Source organism: Nasonia vitripennis, chromosome 2, assembly GCF_009193385.2.
Source record: "Nasonia vitripennis strain AsymCx chromosome 2, Nvit_psr_1.1, whole genome shotgun sequence".
Taxonomy (NCBI): domain Eukaryota; kingdom Metazoa; phylum Arthropoda; class Insecta; order Hymenoptera; family Pteromalidae; genus Nasonia; species Nasonia vitripennis.
In genome coordinates this window covers 8,614,532-8,634,383 of record NC_045758.1, presented here as the reverse complement: position 1 = coordinate 8,634,383, position 19,852 = coordinate 8,614,532, and the positions used below count along the sequence as shown (strand labels likewise).

The 19,852-nt window shown below is 42.0% G+C and overlaps 2 protein-coding genes across 5 annotated transcripts in view; one reads left to right on the top strand and one right to left on the bottom strand.

Annotated features, from left to right (window-relative positions):
- Positions 1 to 82: 82 nt before the first annotated feature.
- LOC100118991 (putative phospholipase B-like lamina ancestor) lies at positions 83 to 19,632 on the bottom strand. Of its 4 annotated transcripts, none has more exons than XM_032596521.1 (8): positions 19,519 to 19,632; positions 7,380 to 7,636; positions 4,353 to 4,502; positions 4,018 to 4,264; positions 3,158 to 3,411; positions 2,590 to 2,827; positions 1,777 to 2,143; positions 83 to 1,630 (listed from the first exon to the last, which is right to left on the bottom strand). In XM_032596521.1, the coding sequence occupies exons 2-8, from the start codon at positions 7,487 to 7,489 to the stop codon at positions 1,197 to 1,199; spliced, it is 1,800 nt and encodes a 599-aa protein (XP_032452412.1). In that variant the 5' UTR covers positions 7,490 to 7,636; positions 19,519 to 19,632; the 3' UTR covers positions 83 to 1,196. The 4 variants fall into 4 exon arrangements, with proteins under 4 accessions (XP_032452412.1, XP_001602850.2, XP_032452413.1 ...); XM_001602800.6 differs by lacking the exon at positions 19,519 to 19,632 and adding an exon at positions 14,003 to 14,507; XM_032596522.1 differs by lacking the exon at positions 19,519 to 19,632 and adding an exon at positions 7,711 to 9,617.
- LOC100119029 (tyramine beta-hydroxylase) overlaps positions 18,417 to 19,852 on the top strand; it is a 7,051-nt gene continuing 5,615 nt past the window's right edge. The window contains exons 1-4 of the mRNA XM_001602830.6: positions 18,417 to 18,611; positions 19,049 to 19,202; positions 19,285 to 19,431; positions 19,504 to 19,751. Coding sequence (XP_001602880.1) covers positions 18,481 to 18,611; positions 19,049 to 19,202; positions 19,285 to 19,431; positions 19,504 to 19,751 — 680 coding nt within the window. The 5' untranslated portion in view covers positions 18,417 to 18,480. The remainder of the gene's footprint in view (positions 18,612 to 19,048; positions 19,203 to 19,284; positions 19,432 to 19,503; positions 19,752 to 19,852) is intronic.

The window sequence follows — 19,852 nt, the reverse complement described above, 5'->3', positions numbered from 1 at the left end:
AAACTCTGAGTAAATCAGTATGCATAATCTTATAAACGCAGTAAATTGGGAGTAATACGGTAATATAAAAAAATGCGTCATCTTGTTTTTATTTTTTATTTATAAAAGTTCACCATTGGGTGGCTAACACGTGAGCCAGCTAAGTAAAAATTGAAATACAGCGTAAATACTTGATTAAAAAAATCATGTCATATTTCTAGCGTTCGCCTAAGATCGTCGATTATAATAAGAAATAAAATAATCTAAAAATAAAATGTTGTCTTTCAATTTAAAATATTTTGCGATAAAGTTACAATTTTTGTGACGATACAAAAGCATTAAGAAATTAATGAAATTGACGAAATTATAAACAATATATGAAATATGAAAGACAGATAAAACGCAGTATGTCTTTTCAAAATATAATAAGGAGCGCACTCGTGACTTTTTGACTCGGCGCGTCAGATCCGAAATGCGAGATTGCCTTGGAAAGTTACTAGGAAAGTTGCAGTGATTTAAATATCTAAAATATAAGAAAAAAGATTTCATTATTTTTCGTATGAACATATATAATAATCCTATAGTCACCTAATGGTTCGCAGGATTTGCTCGCATAATACATATATGTAATCAAAATTTTGTACTTTTTATAAGAATTTGATTTTAAATGCTACATAGAGAAAAAATAATGCAACTTCCCCGATATTTAAAAAAGCTCAAGTCGTCTTACAAAGCGTCGTAATTGTGGAATGAGAAATTCAAAAAATAAAAATTGACGACCACGCACTGACAAAATTCCGCAGAATTAAAAGTGTGAACACTGTGGACGGTTTTTGATGCCGCAACGTTCAATGAATCTACTTAAACATTCAATTCATCTCATGTGTTTGTTCAATTCAAAATATTTTATGTACAATTAAAAGTTTTCCATATGTAAAGAATGTACATATTTAAAATTTTTCATTAGCACGCGCTAGGATCTTTTATTTGTTCCTGGCGAAAGATACGACGATAATTACTGACAGACTACATCGACAATCTTAATGGTTCATCAATGCACATGTATTTTTTAATAATTTCAATTATTTTTTTCAATTCAACTACTTCTCCAGCTAATATGCTAAAATATGGAATGAAGAATTCAATAACCATCAGTTTATCGTCCTACTTTCGTTCAGAAAGGGAAACAATTTAGTTAAAAATCGATACGGACGATATTATACCCAGACCCAAGCTGGAGCAAGACTGTCGAAAGAAAAGATCTCTGGCTGGCCAAGGTGCGAGCTGTTGGTAAAGCTGTGAGTCCAATCGAAAGCTGGAGCTTCTATGCGTCGTGCTGGACCTGCACGAGCTTCGAACGTTTCAAGACCGTCGAGATCGAACAAAAAGAGCTTTGAGTCGATGACGCCGAGTGGGCGTGGTACCGAGGCTAAATCACCTCGGTAGGCCAGAAGCTGCTCAGTTGACGATGAGGACGATGAGGACGACAGCGATGACGACGACATTGTTGATGTTAAGGCTGACAATAATGGAGATGAGGAGGTATTGTCGTCGTTGCTCTTAGTGATGGTGGGGTTTGAAGGACTCTGCTCAGTGTTCTCAGATTCTAGTGGTTCATCGCTATCCTCGTCCTTGTTGTTATCGCTCAATGCTGAAAGTAATAAAATCCGATCTTTAAAATCATGCAACGAAAGATATATCTATACTTAAGTTTAATCGTTATCAATACTTTCTAAAAATATTTAATTCATCGCTCAGATAAAACTGACGCCAAAAAAACAATCTTTCGATTTTTACCTCTGATCTCGCCTCGCATTAAAGCTTTCAATCCCTCGACGCTAGTGATGTTGGCTTGGAGGAGAGCCAGCTGTTCGGCTCTGGCTACTGACTCATCCCTTTCGCCGCCCAGGAGTTCGCGGATGGTTGAGCTGTAGGGTGCTCCAGTGCAACCAAGATACCCTTTGCTGCGGAACTCGTTGGTGTGGTCGACATGTTGAGTGAAGCCAGGAATCTGCTCGATCAGGCTTACCACACCGGTGCGAGGTTCTATGCTGATCCACTGGCGATTTGAGGTGCCGCTGTTTTGGCGATCCAGTAGACGAGACCAGCTCAGGCCGCTAGTTGCTAGACGGTTTGCTGCCATTATACGACCTGCTGACATGACCTGTGGAGATTGCAGATTTGAGCTGTTAGTTCGAGTTTACTATCGAATCAATAAAAAATGATATTTCCCCAATTACAGCCGGAGTGATTAGACGTGCAATGTGCAATTCAGTCGCTTTTATCTTTTTATTTGAAAAAGAAGTCTTTTTCATTCTCTTATATCCCCATTACATATATCAAATCCAATCGCATACAGAAATCTCCGTACTTTACAATTTTTCCTTATACTTTGATATGCATCTTGCAAAAGCAGAACTGGGCCACGATACACTTCCTGTGGTTATAACAGGGTAATAAAATTGTAAATCAACATCACGATGCTTTTTTCAAAGATAATTCATAAATTAATTTCGAAATCAACACTGCGTTATCACTGTCTTCGTAATTTATTGATCGAGGAAAGATATATTTCTCAAGAGTCAATGAATAAGTACAATTAATGCTTACCCGATCTTTGGTCTGTAAACGGCTCCACAGGCTATGGTTGTCGATAATGAGAGGTGTTCCCGCAACAATGAGCTCTCTGTTCTCACCCACGACCATGTAACTTTCGTCCTGCGATGATAGGGCACCGGGATACGAGGTCATGACGATGGAATGTCCTGGCACTGGCTCGGAATCGATATCCGGCGAAACGCGATACGAAAACTTGTACCTCTTCATCAGTCTCAGCATTCTGGAGTATCTGTAATAATAGATATTGCTTGTAATTTTAAATCTAGCATGATTAATGTCTTCATTAAAAACTATTATTTTCGTAAAGCTCATATTTTGTTAATCAAAAACTATCTAAGAATTATCTTCGGTGGTCCCCAATTCCCTCAAACTCAAACGAGCCATGTGCCACAATTTATTTTTAGAGGCAATTCATACATTTCAAAAGACAACACTTTTAAAAATAGATTGTATAGGGAAAGTTGATCTGCCTCTACTCCAATGATTTATCGAGGTCTTGTTTCCCGTGCAATTTATAACACTTAAATCATACTTCGTTTAAGAAATTGCAAAAACTTACGGTGCAGCGGTGTTGTGTGCAAGAGCCATGAGCGGCTCAAAGTGTTCTCTCTCGATAGCCTTGAGCACGATCATGCCGTCCGAGGCGATGTGATGGTCCGAGCCGTTGTTTGCCCGCTCGAGGTCCGGTAGGTCCGAGGCCATGGCCAGCCAGAGGAAGTCCTCCGGGTCGATATTCACGTCCTGTCGGCTTCGCTGTACTGCGAACCTCCATCCTTCCGCCAATCCGTCTAATTGGACATAGTATAAGTGCACCTGTACAGGGAAGTAAGATGGTTAACGAGTTTGTTCGATCTTTTAGTCGATTTGTTAAACAGTTAAAAGTTAGTATGTCGGTGCGATACCTTCTGCCGATTCCACTCAGCTTGCGGGAAAGCAGATTGGTAAGATTATTAGTTGTTGGATGAAATTGTTAGCGCTAAAGTATGATTACAAGGATGAAACATTTCTCGTTAAGATGAACGCTATACATTAAAATTCGTACCCTATATTAGCAAGTGTATAGCGTTCACCTTAATAATAATTGGATGAAGCCGATCATTATTATTCACTAAGCCATTTTCTGAGCAAGAACAAAGCTGTACGCATTTTTGCAAGTTAAATTTCAAGACACTTCTGAGAAATTTCTCACATTATGTCCTAACGCCGCGTGTTCGTAACGTTTAGCTAATTGCGTGGTTAAACTTTACTCGTCGCAAGTATATTAGTAAGACTAGAACACTTCTGCGGTCTGAGCGCGAAAATTCAACGAAGTTTACGACCGCGGCGATAAACGCTTGAAAAAATAGCCTCATGCTTATTCCCAAGAAAAAAAATGACACTGCAAGGTGATAGTATATAAGTAAAATGTGCGCTAATTACCATATGCCAGTAGGGATCTTCGTATCTGAGAAGGGCCGCGTTCTCGCGCGCGTTCGCCGCGTTTTCGCGCAGGTATCGCCGCATCTTGCGACACAGCGACGCCCTTGGCGCGCACGCCGCCCTCACGGTGTTGTACCAGTGATGATGTATCAGTTGCCAGGTCAGACTGCCCTCCAGTAGTCCAGCCGCGTAGGCCTGCACGTCGTCCGGATAGTCTGGCGACGTCTCGATTTCCAATGTTGACCAGCTGCAACGTTAATTGTAACATAGATGAGCATGAGTTATTTGCCGCATATAATAAAGATCAATTGAGTATGACTGTCAAATATAATTACCCAGTCTCGAGAATGCCGGTCTTGTAGTAGGCGCGCGCCGCGCCCAAGGGCAACGACTTCAAATCATTGCCCTGGCCCCAAAAGTCAATGCGATATCCGGATATGCGCTTCCACCAGACGGTCGCTGAGTAGGTACCATCGTTCTCAACGCTGAAACATCAACGAAAAGGAAGAGAATTATATACACGCATTGTCTGCACAGCTTCGAGGATGTATATTCACGGCTATTATATGTGTACTGCTATTATTGCTCGTTAAGAATGAGCGAAGGTTATGCGCGCCGATTTCTCTCCGCACTTATTCTTACGGGTTTCACGGAGAATAGCGTCGTTGTATATTTTTGCCGTTTACGGCTTCACTTTCGATTTTTATTCATTTCTGCGCACGCGAGCTCTAGCGGCTGGCATTCATAATAATTGGTTAGAGTCGTAATTGTTGGAGATTTCTCTTCTGTTATTTGTTGCGGAGATATTTAACGAGAGCAAGTTGTGCGGGTCGGAACTGATGCTGTAGTATTTTTATAACGATTGTATTGTTGACTGAGTGCTTGAAAAGTCTGATGTAAGACAACGCAATGTTTCCGTGGGAGATGAAACTTTGGCTGGAAACTTTTGAATCTTTGCACACTCGGATGCTGATAACAGTATAAATGGAAGCCGCAAGCAGAAGGTGATTCATCGGTTTTTACATGAATGAATGAGCTTCGAAATCAGAAGGTCAAATGTGCGGAAAATAAATCACTGCTCTATACGGAAGCATTGTTTGTATAGTTTATTTTTTTTGTGCAATTGGATCATCAACTTTTTCAACGCGTTTGACACATTATTTATGATTTTCCAGGCAGATAAAAGAGACATGCGCATAAAAGGTGACGATGGAAAAAATGTAATTATTTCATTAATTAGAATCGTTTATACGTTCTGTTGATTTAATTTTCATGCGCGATTACATTGACATTTATATTCTATGAATCACAATTTAAAAATCAGTTGTAGTCGTTTGTATAAATACCTGAACAGAAAAATTATTTTCCGTTCAATAAGTCGCAGCTCTATATACTAATTAAGATATTTGATATATCGCACAGGCAATTAGTACCGAAAAGAAATAGACGATAATATTGACAGTTGACGCGTTGGTCTAACAAAGGAAAAGAGAAGTCGTCCGATCGCAATAGCATAGGCGCGTCGACATCGGGTATATCAGTTGACGCGTAGTTTTGTGCCACTATTGCACAGCCGATCGAATGCTTTTATTTTGAATGGAAAACTTTGCAGCGAGAATGCAGAACAATGAGAACAATACTTCCTTGTTTAATGATTTCATTTATATCCTATATTCTTGGACAGCTGTTGCCTATAGCTGATATTTTCCTTCAAATAATTTCGTTATGTAAACGATACATTTTTCTTCAATTTTCCAAGCGACATCAGTTCTCCTCTAATCGCGAGGGCCTTATATGTGTTATTTATGATCAAATAATTTAAGGATCACGTGAAACAAAGACAGCCGCTTAGATTATTATTTGCTCCACATAATGATTCAGCGAATCTAAATATAGCTCGTCTACCTATAATGCACAAATGCACATCTCAGAACTCGAACGTCGATAAAAAAAATAACGCACCGCGAAGAATAAGCAGCAAGCAAAGATCAGGTGTCTGCTGCCGAGAGAGAGAGAGAGAGAGAAAAAACGTCTCCACCAGATAAAAGTCCGATGCAGTATGAGGCATCCCCCTATATCATCACTCCGCTAACGCTGCACATATGTATAGTATCTGCGCTTCTCCGTACTGACCTTTCTCGATCCCACACATAGTGAGCACATGCTTTGTGTAACCCTGGTAGAAATTCGAATATTTAAAATGGGCTGGAAACTATGAAATGGCAATGAGTAATAGCCTAGTCATAACTTGTGATGAAACGATTTTCGCCCATTTCTTGAGCATTTGTTGGAATGAACATAACCTTAAATCTTTCTTATTGATATTAGTCCTTGTATCGTACACTAATTTTAAAAGGGGCTTACGGATTTTAATCGATTTCCAAACGGTTTACACAATTAACAGTCAATTAGAGTTATACAAGCACGACATACAAATATATTCGTGATTTTCTTATTTTTTCACTTTTTTGACCCGACTTATTTTGCTTAGTACTTTCGTAGCCATCAACTAGCTATCACCTGTGCTTTGCTTTAGACAGTGAAATCTATTTTTACAAGCTTGAACATTCCTTGTAATACGGTATGACTCTATTCTTACTCCAATAAATGCGTAAAAAATGTTTGAAAAAGCGTTTCATCGGTGGTCGAAAAATGGACCTATTTTTCGCCTATCTCTAATAATACGTGGTATGTTGTAGCTTTAAACTGATATACGGGCGGGAGAGACTCGTGTCACATCTGGACACGTGGGTGGTCGCTCTCGGTTATCCGACACTTTCATAAAGAGACCCGTTGGATCTTATGTACAGGTCGTGCGCGCCTTTATCTGCCGCGGATTCGCGTGCGCAAGTTGACCACGTGTCCCGTGGATATTTGGACTGAATTTCATGGTGCAACGAAAGCTTCGAATGCTCGCGCATAAAAATAACCCGATTTTCGATGAATCGTCGATAGTATACGTAGCAGGAAAATCATTGTGTCATCGGACTTGATAATTGAATTACACGTGTACTATAACACCTGATACGATCGACGTCGCGTAATGAATCTCAAGAAGATTTTGATAACGTCGCGATTCAAGTACGACTTTACAACGGCTCAATTTATTACAGATGAATCGATGCGAGAAGCCAGCAGATGACACTGAGTGATTCCCATATATTATTATCGGCTCTCTGTTGAAACTGAATTTAAGTTCTGTTTTTTTTCCTCACTATCTCTTGCCGGCTGATATAATTCGTTACAGTGAATCCCAAAAGTGCAAACAATCGATTCATTAGCCTCACACTTGCGATAAAACTATTCAAATCGAGAGCTAGTATTACAATGTATAAAATAGTAATTGAGTAATTTCGACTTACCGTCCAAACTCGCCCAAGATGACAGCGCCGATGCCCAGAAGAGCAACGGCAACGAGTATGTAGGTGGAGATGCGTGTCTGCAGCCACGAGGCGCCCACTACCTTCAGCATGGCTCATCGGTATAGGTTACCAACCCAAATGGTTTTAAAGAAAAATAAAAAAACGCTCCCTCGTTTTCTCAACCCATCGATTACAAAGGGAGACGCCCAGTCCGCGGCTTCTGTGTAACTTCAGAAGCTGCCTCCGCCCTCGTTTATCTGCGAACAAAAAGAACAAAAAAAATGTTATTACTATACGTCATGATCTAATTTAAGTATGCTGAATATGTTACATGGAGAAAGTTATGGGTCTTCAAATTATTGAAACTCCAATTACTTTGAAGAGCTTAGTCAATCAACTCAACGATCGCCGTATAAGAAGAAAATCGTCGCTCAATTCTTCAGGAAACGCCTCGTTAACGACGCACTTGAATTATCCGCAAGCTCCTTGAATATACAGTGTACTCGTGTGTGCGCTCACGCGAAGCCTCTTACCCGCAAGAATTACGTATACTAAACTCGCGATTCAAAACAACACTCGACCGCACAACACTTCCGACTCAACGAATCGTCGCCGGTGAATTGACGCGAAGGTCGCACATCGAGATCGCGAGATCGCAAGGCATATCGGTGCATATGTACAAGGCGCGTTCTTATATCACGCGCAATCCGTATAGACGAGGTGTGAAATGTGGCGCGAATGAAATTAGGACCGCGCGCTGAGTCAAGGCGAAGGTCCAACTACGGCATCTGCAAGCTTTTATCGCTAATTGTTACGCTTTTTAGCGAAGGAGAATCACTGGTTTTTTGGACAGGTATGGGATGACTGTTTCATTGTGAAATTTTTGGGAAGTCCGGGAAAGTTCTCTGCTGGGATGACAAAAATATTATTATAACTTTCAGTTCGTCGATGCGTCAGCCGAGATGAGTAGCTTTGCGTAATTTTGAGAAAATTTAGGAACTGTGGAGATTCCAAAGTAAGATTTCAGTTTTTGAACTCCAGGTAGCGAATCAAGTGGCGCTAATGCATTCGAAAAGTTATGCATGCTTTATCATACGTAGGTACACAAAAAAAAAAAAAAATTTTACGATTGTTTATAGCGTGTAAGAACGCCGCCGAGCACGAGGCTTCCTTTAATAGAATCGAGTACGATAGCTTATCAGATTGTAAAAGTTTGTGAACAAAATTAGAAGTTGAGTAATTGTTCACACACGTGATGCGAGCTTGCCACAACAAAAAAGCACTAGCACTGGCAATTTACGTCTTTTCAAACACAAACTTTGGTACATCAGCACGGCGCTGCTTAACCAAATATACAACATCACTGACCTACTAAAGTTCTCTTATCTCCCAAAAATCGATGAACGTTATCGCGTCTGGTTTGTTTATCAAAATATACACTAAACGGTACAGCAAAGCTTCAAAAATTCAAGGTGAAAGCGCGCGCAAAACCAAAGATCGTTTCGACGCTCGTCTTCCCATCGGCTATTTTTAGAAAATGAAATTTTTGGTGGGTCAGCACAAAAGCTATCGAAGAAGTACAGCAACCAACGCGATATCACGCTTCGAGATCGGCCTGATGTATCGGCGCAGGAAAACGCGTGTGCGCAATCTTTCACTTTTGCGTTTCGTCAGTTCAAAGACCTCGAGGTTTTTGTCGATGAAACCGCGGGTATTCTGTGCGCAGCCACGTTTTTGTGTACACACTGTCTGCGGTGTGTTATTATACCAACGCAGAAGTTATCTAAAGGAGCTCGCACTTTGCGCCAGGTATTAACTCCTATGATGCTGCTAAAATGAGTGATATAATTTTCTAATCATCTTCTAACAATCTTACATACCCATCCTGATCAAAATAAGAGCGAAAAGAACTCCTGCAGCACGTAGCCGAGGACAACCTGGCTAAAGTAATATTTACTTTTCGACAAGTCCGAGCGCACATTGCTGGTAACATCTTCAATAACATTCGGCCGATAAATAATGCCGATGCTCAGAGAGTTCCACGTAACGCTCCACATCGTAATTGTCGTTGCACGATCAGGAATGTCGAGAATGTACACGCACAACGCTCACGAAGTACACAATTTCATTAGCGCGATATTAAGATATTATCCGAACTCGCGAGCTCGGGGTATTAAATTCGCGCGACGACTGTCGAGATGCGACAATAAATAGCCGCACTGAGCCACTTGGTTAAAATAAAATTATAATATATGTTCGGTATTATAAATAAATTCACGCGGCTGTGCAACATCCGCTTACGTAAGGGGTATACGATGAGACAATAGTTTAGTATATGCTGTAAGCATTCGTATAGCTGTACAAAACATGAATTGAATTGTACTGAGAATTTAATGAAAAAAGATGTAAATAATGAAATTGAAGATGGAATGTGTTATGGTCTCTGTTGTCATTGTCATGAACTGTGTACGAGGAAAATATTTTTCACGATCCAAGGATCATTCGATTTGCCAAGCAATATGGCAATTAGCGCTGAGTGATATAGTGAAAGTTATTTTGATCAAGTGACTCTATAAACCGACGAGACCATAAGGTTCAAGAACCCTGGGATGAAGCGTTTAAAATAATTGCACTTATTATGAGCTTTGTTTTCATTGAGCCTTTGTTTACTTCAAATTTTCCAATGTATCAGTGATGCGTTATTCTCAGAAGATTGCAGTGGGTTTTTACTATAAGATGTCCAAAAATTCCGTTCTGTTTCATGATTAATTTGCATTGTGATTCATTATTCATCGAAAATATGTTATTTTGTAAGTGTAGCCTATATCTGGTGTTACGCAGATTTGTGAAAGACGAGGTTTGTTGACAATTTTCTCGCGATAAATTATTATCTTGGAAATCGATCTGATTAAATTACAAAGTTTTTCTCTGAGTGTTTCACTCGCTCTTGCAATAATTCAATAACGTAAAGAACTGTGATAAATCATAATAGAAATTTTATTTTTGACGTGTCCATGTATTAACCGTTTATTTCATCGCGACAAAAATATAATCAGAGGAGAAACACAACTGCATTTCATAAGCATCATGTTGATTGATTTATGTACTGCAGCATTCAACGCTGTCTGTTTTATACATCCGGTGTAATGCTTTCGAAGACGAAGATAATTTCAAAGACACTTTTTCACACATTTTCAATCTATAATAAAAGTTCTACAAGTTAGGTCTCAAAAAAATTTTAAGAAAACTGCAATAATGCGTAATTAGGTCAGTTTGGTTAATTTAAGAGTAGAAATCAGGTCGAACTTCTTTTTACGAAGTCCCTCAACATCGACCTAACTGTTTCATTAGAAAAACCAGAGATACACTATGAATTAGGACAATTCGATCAGGAGTTCGATCGGTCGATGCTCGACTAACATAATAGATTGACTCTGAAACCTTTTTGTCACGCTTCAGTCCATACGTCCCCATTTATAGATAGGTTTTGATGGCTGAGTGTATTTAGAGCTTATTTAAAATTAATCGTAGCTTGATCGACCACGATTATAAGCGTATATAGTATATTTCGTCAGAAAAATCTTAGTATAAACAAGTCAAATTACTAACGAGTTTCGAAAAAATTATAGTCTCGAAAATGCAAACACAGCGTCAGCGCCGAAGTGGTCACACCTCGGCGTCATCGCTGATAAGAGTGACGTGTCTCGTCGGTGACGGCTATTAATCGACGTCGATGCTCGCAATACACTACATTTTTTCTTCTCGTAAGTTCCCCCGATTCTCCGGACGCTGGACGGTTTTTCCCTGTTGCAATGAACAGCTATTATGCATCGTTTGCCTCGTGTATGCACAATGTACACAGACGATAATGCAATAATAGATTTCGACGCAAACGAAACAGCTCCACGATCCTCGCAAAACAACACACCTGTGGCTCGGGAAAGTTCGAGAAGCGGTCGTTCGATTTCCGTACGCAGGAAGTTTGATTTACGCGATACACCAGCTCATGCTTACACCTGCCACGAGCGGATATATGAAAACGGCATTACAGCCTCCACGCCTAATTTTTTTTATCGCCAAAGTGTGCAGAGAAAAATTATGCAATTTGTTCCGCGCGTGAAAACGTAATCGGCTCGAGATTTACACACATGGCAGGTTTCGCGCGGGTGACGAATTTATCAGCGCCGAGATTTCGCATAAATTATACCTACCCAATAAGCATTCATTAACGCTCGAAGGCTCATTGTGAATTTGTGGATACATCGATTTTTAATTATATTGCGGTACAACACCAACTCGCATGAATTTAAATCAGCTTCGAAAAAAAGTAAAACGTTCTCATTAAAGCGCTAATTAAGTGGGCGATAGCTATAAGCGATACGTTACGGAAAACTTTTTTTTATCCTATCTGGAATGGAAGTAATTTGAATAAATGTTATACGTCGCACACGCGCGCGCGGAGAGCCGATTATCCGCGCCGAGAACACGTGCTCCGAGAGCGATTCATCGATTCGTCTCACGTCGCAATAAGGAATCGCGTGTTTATCAATAATCTTGGATAATTGAGCTCCTTTGGAATTATCAATAATGGCGTACGATTATACTAGTAGTTAAATAGAAGAGAAGAAAAAGATTTTTTTATGGATATCTGCACCTTCTCGCAGCAGAGACGCAATATATATGAACGAATTTCTTATCCTCGACCTTTGGCGAAAATAATCGCCCGCTGCGTGTGCAACGTTCGCACACACAATGGAAAGTCTGTGAAATACCTATATCTATATAACTTATCGGCTTTGCCGCCAGTCTTAGATAATAGTCTTGCGTAGCAGCGTCACGTGACGCGCGTCGACTTGGCGCCACTTCGCGATCGGTCGTTCCTTTTTTTCCGTTCAACATGTATATATATATATATATATATATATGCTCGTTATCAGCCTATGTCTCCCGCGCACACACATGCGGGGGACATCAGCGATTCCGAGAATCGCCAAAGACGCGTCGCGTCATCACCCTCGAGCGGTATTTCCGGAAAAACTGGGCTTGACCGAGAACGTGCTCATCGCTATGTGATGGGAAGCGACGAGTTTTTCCATGTGGGCTTTGAGCATACGCTTTTGAATTGAACGATATATGATGAGCTATTTTTGGATCGCCGCGTATATCGCGTTAATGAGCTGCGATATGCGATCGGCAGACGACTTGTTTAAGAGTCGATGTATATATACTTTATACTGTTAAATATTTGGTGACTACTGATTCGGAACGGGTCACGTCTGTCGGTGTGTGTTTGATCGAGTAGTTCTGAATGATCGAGCAATTCTAATCTTGAAATATTGACACGCTGTCGTCTTTTTCTTTTAAACTTCTTGGCAATTGTGATTCAAAGGAAATTTGAATACTAATTATTATGTCATCAATGTGGCTGTGCCGCTCAATCTTTCATTTAGTTGGAATTTTTTCCGAGAAGTCGGATATTCAATTTGGACTGAAACAATTACAAAAGGCTCTTCAATTGAGCTCCAGTGCACAGGAGAATATACATGATTGAGAAATTTTCTTTGCGGAATTCAAGGCGCATGCTTGCAATTCTTTCCAACAATCGGCGACAACGTGGGATCTCGAGAAGCCATTTCGCGGCCTCAAAGCAAGCGACGAAAGTCGAACGAATTAAATCGCGCGGATATTTCATTTATAACACCGGTTATACCGTTTCTTTAGCGGTGCTGTGCACGACGATGATAGGTACGTTTATTGAGCGTCCTATCTATCAGGAGAATCATAATTTTTTTTATTATTATTTTCGATATTCTAAAAGTGCTTGAGGAGCCAACCCTCGATAAGTGAGTCAAGAAACGCGCAAACGTGAGACTTTGCTCCAAAAGATCTCGCGAACGTCAGAGTCGACGACTGGCAATTCCGTGATTCTCTCTCTTACAAACAATAACATACGCAGCGATAACAGCGACTATAGACGTGAAAATTCTGCGCCCGTTTTCACGGTCGTCTACTCCGAAATCGCAAAATATTCTCCAAGCAAGAAGGACTATAGCTAAATAAACTCATTCCAAAATGGCACAAGCAGTGTCGTGTTACAAAAAGCGCGCGTGAAAGCGCGGCAAACCGTGAAAATTGCAGTTGCTAACCGGCCGCACTTTCCTGCCTATCATTTATTTCCGTCACTCTAGGCAAACTCTCTCATGAAATTCAACGACTTGTCCTCGTCTCTCTTCTAAGCCTCCGCCGGCCGATCAACGTACAAATTAATTCCGGCCAGCGAAACTTTCGCAACGCACAACCACGAGTGTAAAAAAAACGGAGATAAACCCAAATGAAAGAAAAGCTCCGCGGAGCAGAAAAAAATTCCAATGCCGGCGTGCGAACTGGCTCATCGCTTGGCGTCACTTACGCAACGCGTCGCCGAAAAGTCCTCCATTACGCGGGAGAAAATCGGAAAATTCGGAGCAGCTAGCCGCAGGTCCGCTCGGCGCACGCATCAGCTGTATAGCACGTGTCGGCCGCGCCGCCAGCCACGCCGCCGCAATTTCCCCCAAAGCTCTCATATTTTTAGAGAGCTGTACTTGGAATGGAGTACTAAGAGTTTGTACTATTATAAATCCTACCTCTCGTGTCTCAGCAGAACTGCTGTTGTGACGGCCGGTTGCGTTGTGATGTGCCAGCTTGTGTAATGCCGCATGCAGGATGCCCGAAGAGAGTCGGAGGGCTCGCACTAGAGATTACATTCCTCAAGCTAAATGGGGTCGGCTGACTGTCGCGCGTCTTTCGACGACGTCTTTGGACCCAGTTGCTCCGACGCTGAAGTCCAAGCCACTAGCACGCACCACGTCTGCTCGCTCAAATGGCACTGCCGACACTGCCGACGCGTCGAGAGAGCTGCTGTGCGGCGGCTCTCCTGCTATTCTCTTTCTCTCTCTCTCTCTCTCTCTCTCTCTCTCTCTCTCTCTCTCTCTCTCTCTCTCTCTCTCTCTGTCTGTCTGTCTGTCTGGTCGCACATCGAGCGCTCGGCGGCTCTCTCGCATACATAAAAGAGGGAGAGAGAGAGAGAGAGAGAGAGAGAGAGAGAGACTAGTCTGGTTCCCGTGCGACGGACTGCAGCTCTCTCGTTATAATACGCGCGCGCTCCGTTTTGTATCCGACCAACAGCTCCCTTTTGATTCTCGGCTCTTCTTCTTTTTTCTTTCTATGTACGCTTTCGACAGAGCTGACTTGCCTTTTTTCTGCTTGCAACGAGCTATCCGATATTAATGCGCGCGTTATAGGCCAAGGCGGTGCAAGCGTCCGATTTACCGACCGAGTTCTATCGCCAGCCTTGAACGAGATAATTTTTAGCATTCTGGACTCGATCGTTTCCCAGCAGCGCCAGAGGTTGATTAAAATCGCTTCGATGAAACTGCGTTGATCTCCTAGCCTGTACTGTCTATACGGGTCGAAGCACTTCGCTATGCGAGGCATCCGGAAACAGTAAAAAGACGAGGAAAGCCAGCCTCTGAAAAGGGCTCGACGCTGTTCCGCGAAGCCTGACGCATCGTCGGCCTGCATACGCTAAAAAAATCCGAATCCAAACAGCCAATTAGGGCTCCGAAAATTTACGACATACTTCGCACTGATGACGATTATCTCTATATGCCTCTCGCGCTCTCCTCTTTATCTCGCTGTTTCCCAGCCCGGTCAATTCTGAGTTCGCAGGCCTGATCATCAAGGCCCGAGAGATCATTTTATCTCTTTTTTGCGGCGTCGCGTCGCCGGAGCCAAAGCCCTCGTGACGAGTCTACTGGAACACAAGCGCGTGTGTTAAGTGTGAATTTTGTGCGAACGAGTGGTTAAGTCATTAATTCGAATAATTTAGAATTTAGCAGAGGCTTCAAAACTTTAGAAAAAGAGCTAGTTTCTGTGCAAATTTAACGTTTAACAATAAATGTATTTACGACAACGTGCGCACGTTTTGTACTGCGGGAGTGCGAGATAAGAACATCATACTATGCACTGCACTGAACAGAACAATATTGTTTCAATACTTGCACTTGATTACTCTGGAATGTAAAAGAAGACCATAATATAATTTAATACGTGCAATCTTTTAAAAAATAAATTTACAGCGGCTCGTATATGATAGCTAATAAATCAATCCGTCAGCTCGGAATCAATAAGCAGAACCGAAGGTAATATCAAAGAAGCAGTCAAAATCTTTCAATCAAACACGGCCCATAGCCAACGAAGTCGAACTAATTAATCGAAATCAGAATATCTCTTATTACACTCTGCACGATACTTCTCGCACGTACATTATCTACGAAGCCATCATATAATAAAACATTTGCGAATAAAAAAAATCGCCAACCTCGAGTTGACTCAGCCGCACCTCCAACGCTAGATAAAATTGAGGACTCATCAACGAGCCGCGTATCTAATCGCTCGATCGCACCGGACAGAAGAATAAACACGAGCCGACTAACTTCTGTGCACTCGCGCACGTTCGCTGCATCCAGGCGACACACCCGCGCTGCGCGAGATAGATATGAATTTGTGCGCATTCGACGGAATCGTGGTCCAACGCGCGTGAGAGAGAATTTTTAAAGCGTGAAAAGAGCTATGGATTTGCTGAGCTTGGACGAAAAAAGTGCGAGTAGGCAGCTCGGAACTCGTGGGAAATAGGTAGGCGCGATTTTGCTGATGCGAGTGTATAGTTCAGATTGTGTTGTCTTCGGCACGTGCGTCAAACAGGTAGTGTATCGAGTGAGCGTGAAATGTCGGGATTCTCACATTTGTTGCGATAAAACCTGCGCGGACTTTTTGAAAGTTATATCTTTACTGCGGAGCTTTGGAAAATTGAAAATTTCAGCTAACCACGAGGTTGGCCGACTAGTTTAATGATCTGACTGATGTAATCTTAAAATTTTCAATCAACTTCAATCTAGACTCATTACGCCTGGGGGCAAGCTCGGACATCTTAAACTTGTCTCAGTTCAATCAACTGACTATTACACCAACGGCAATAAGCACAACTATATTGGACCGAGCCTAATTTGCTTATTGATTTGCAAGGTAACGTTGCTCTTAATCTACTCGAATAATTAAAATACTTATCATTGCTACTCGCTGAGGATGGACTGATCGAAGCTAATTAATTTTACATTATATGAGTAAACATGAATATCGTCCATTTCAATCAAATACATACTTTATTTAAAGATTTAAAATAATCTCTTCAAAGCCATGATCGCGTAGTTCGGTTAGCAGCGTTCATCGCACGATCGTGGGCGTTAGCGGACGGCCCATTACGCATTCTGGGATAGTACAAGGAAGTATGGCCTTTGTGATGCGGTACATACGTAAACTCTTTATACCTGCTAGCTCTCTTTTTTTACTCTTGCTCTGAATCATCGCACTCACAATAGAGTCTAGTACTACACAACGCCAGCGTATTAGAGAATCGAAAAATTATCACACAAAAAACGTTAAAAATTAAGAGAACAGCCGAGGAATCCGCAAAAAAAAATAGCAAAAAGTCCTCGCCAGCTCAAAGCTCCAGAAAGAAGCCATAAAAAGGAGCGAATCCTTCGGCTCGAAGGCGAGCGTGGATAAAAGAAAGTCTACGGATACACGCTGCAGTTTATACACATATACCTACATCAGTGAGAGTTGGAGTCGTTGAGCCGGTCGACGGCACTAACATACGAATAACCCGCCAGTGCTCGGGCGCGCCGCATAGAATAGCTTTCCTGTCGCGTCGGGCATCTAATTTTCTAAGGACGAGGCAGACAGATTCACTAATACTTCGCATATGCATGAGAGAACTGCCGCTGTGTCGCCGCTCTTCCCTCCCCTCGTTGCCTTTCGAACAATCGCAGGTCAAAGTTTCGCTTTGCAGATGTTGCACGGAGGGGTGAAGTATTGGTACTTCGTGTAGTAAAGACTCTGTGGGGGTTTACTTTCTAGTCTGGCTGAAGAGAAAATACGGAACCGAAGTATTTAGCACAGTACCCTTCCAATAGTTATTGATTAACATTATTAATATCGTTCGATCTCAAATCCATTATACCCATTCCTCGAACTGATCCATTCCAATATAATTTACAAGATAACGACCGAATAAAAAAAAAACGACAATTCAAGAGCAGTCAGCAAGATACGTGATCCTATGCTCTCGCAGCAACTCTTCAACAATTTAATCAACTCCGTAAGATCTCGCATACACCCACACAGACAAGAACATTTTCGAACGATCATTTTTACTTAGCCGTGTATAAGCACTCCAAGGCGAAAAACGAGCGACTTCCCGAGCGATAGCCCCATTTTCGTATGAAAAGCACGTTACGATGATGGAAACGTGCAAACGCCATATAGCCACCTCCATCTCTCGATATGCTATATAGAAGTTGGCTGGAATTTCTTGATTGCGCCTAAGCGCGAAACACGCGTCTGCCCGGGAATGCAATATGATCATTCTTCGGTCGTGCCGGCACGAGGGCGCATTCCTTCAGGAGGATCTGGAGCATTTTTTCCCGCGACGGTGTGAACTTCTTCGCGTCTGATATTGTGGAATATCTTTGGGAAGAGGCCTTTAATGAGTATTTAGATCGAATTTCACGGGTTATGGGGCTGTGTATATTATCGTTATTTACTTTCGGGAAGGTTGTTTGTAATGATTTTAATTGATAGGAGTAGCTTGACGTATCTTGGATAAACATGACGTTTGTAGCATGTTTATGCAAGACTATTGTAATTTTTTAATTTGTATACAACGAGGGTGCTTTTAATGTTTAGTTTATTAAAATAAATGGAAAGGCTATGATTTTCGTTGAAAGATCGCTAGTTGAAAGCACAACAACAAAGGGAGTAGTTTACGTGTTTTACAACAAAAAACAACTTATAAAATTCAACGATAAAAAAAGTTTTCCGCCGCCCACCCTTCAAATGCCCTAGTATACCATATAGAAGCCCAAAGCAACAGACCGCCGCGCAAACCTAAATCGGAGCGTGCGCGTCTCGTCTCTCGACTCGCGCAAAGAGCTTGCGACTCATCTCTCGCTGCAGTCCTAGTCGAGCGTTCCTTCGAGAAAACGCGCGCGTAGTGGTCACGATGAAATTTTCCGCCGTCCTCGTTCTCGTCTCCCACATCCTCATCGCAGTATCCGGAAGGTGGCATCAGTCGGAATCAACTTTAGCCGTACACTCGGTGCCTCTGGGCTCCGAAGCCAGTTTTCACTGGAGGTGATGTTCTGTGCACGCGACGATGTGATAGTTGAAAACGAGCCAAGTTTTGGTTCTTTTAACGACCTAAGAGTTTGAGAGAGATGAGCAGACATGATTGGCTTTGTTTGAGGCGTGCTGCTCGTTGTCGAACTTGAGTTTTTGATCTTTGAGAGGACGCATTGGATTGAGAGTTTTCATGCATTTAGAAAAAATCAGAAGTCTTAATTTAACGATCACAGTCGTAAAATTTTCCATTTGCACGAGCATCAAGGACATTTTTAGCGACGGAATGTTTCGTTATCGGTATCTTGTTGATGAGTACACGTTCGATACACGATTAAATCAAATTTACATGTATTTTGTCCACGGAGCTCTCAATCGACCGGTTCGATCGGTTTCATAATATTTTATACTTTAGAAGTTTACGAAACCTTGGTTTTACGTTGTTTGCGTAGAGTTGAACTGACGACCGAGCAGATAGTGGCCGAAGTACACTACGCAGCTGAGGAATATTCGTGGTTTGCGGTGGGCTTTTCGAACTATGGAGAACTGAAACCAGCGGATTACTGCGTTCTCTGGGTGGACTGGCATCGCGAGACCCACCTTGAAGTAAACTATTCAATTCGTTATACAACTATTCTGGATTATAAGCAGCGTTTCGAGTAATCAAATCTTCCTTGCTGCGTTCAAGGATGCTTCGAGCGATGCTGATACTAAATTGAATACGGACGAGCAGCAGGATTGCACGAATTTCGAGTGGAAAAAGCACGGCAACGTAACCAAGTTCACCTTCACCAGGAAATTCGATACTTGCGACGAGCGCGACTACGTGATCGAGGTAGACAACCGAACAATCTCACAGTTTTTGCTAACTCTCATCACTGTCTACTATTTAATTGCATCGGTACAGAGAGGTACAACTCACCTGGTATGGCTGAAGGGCAGTGGGCCTCTGACTTCGGTGGCGGGTCTACAGGTAGCCGATGCCAAATCTTCGGGGATGTCGAGAACGGAGTTGCTCAGGATTCACCACCCAAAGCCGCAGTTCCCGGCCGATGCTTGGCAGCACGAGATCAGAGCCGATCGGGTACAGGTGCCCAATGTCGAGACGACCTACTGGTGTCACGTGCAGAAGTTACCCTCCTCGATGAGACGCAAGTAAGTGACGATTATGTTGTCTTCTTTTGTAGTTTTTGTCGATTATATGTGAAGCTTTGCGGATGCTAGCTATAATCGAATTGAAGCCAATATCAAGTGGC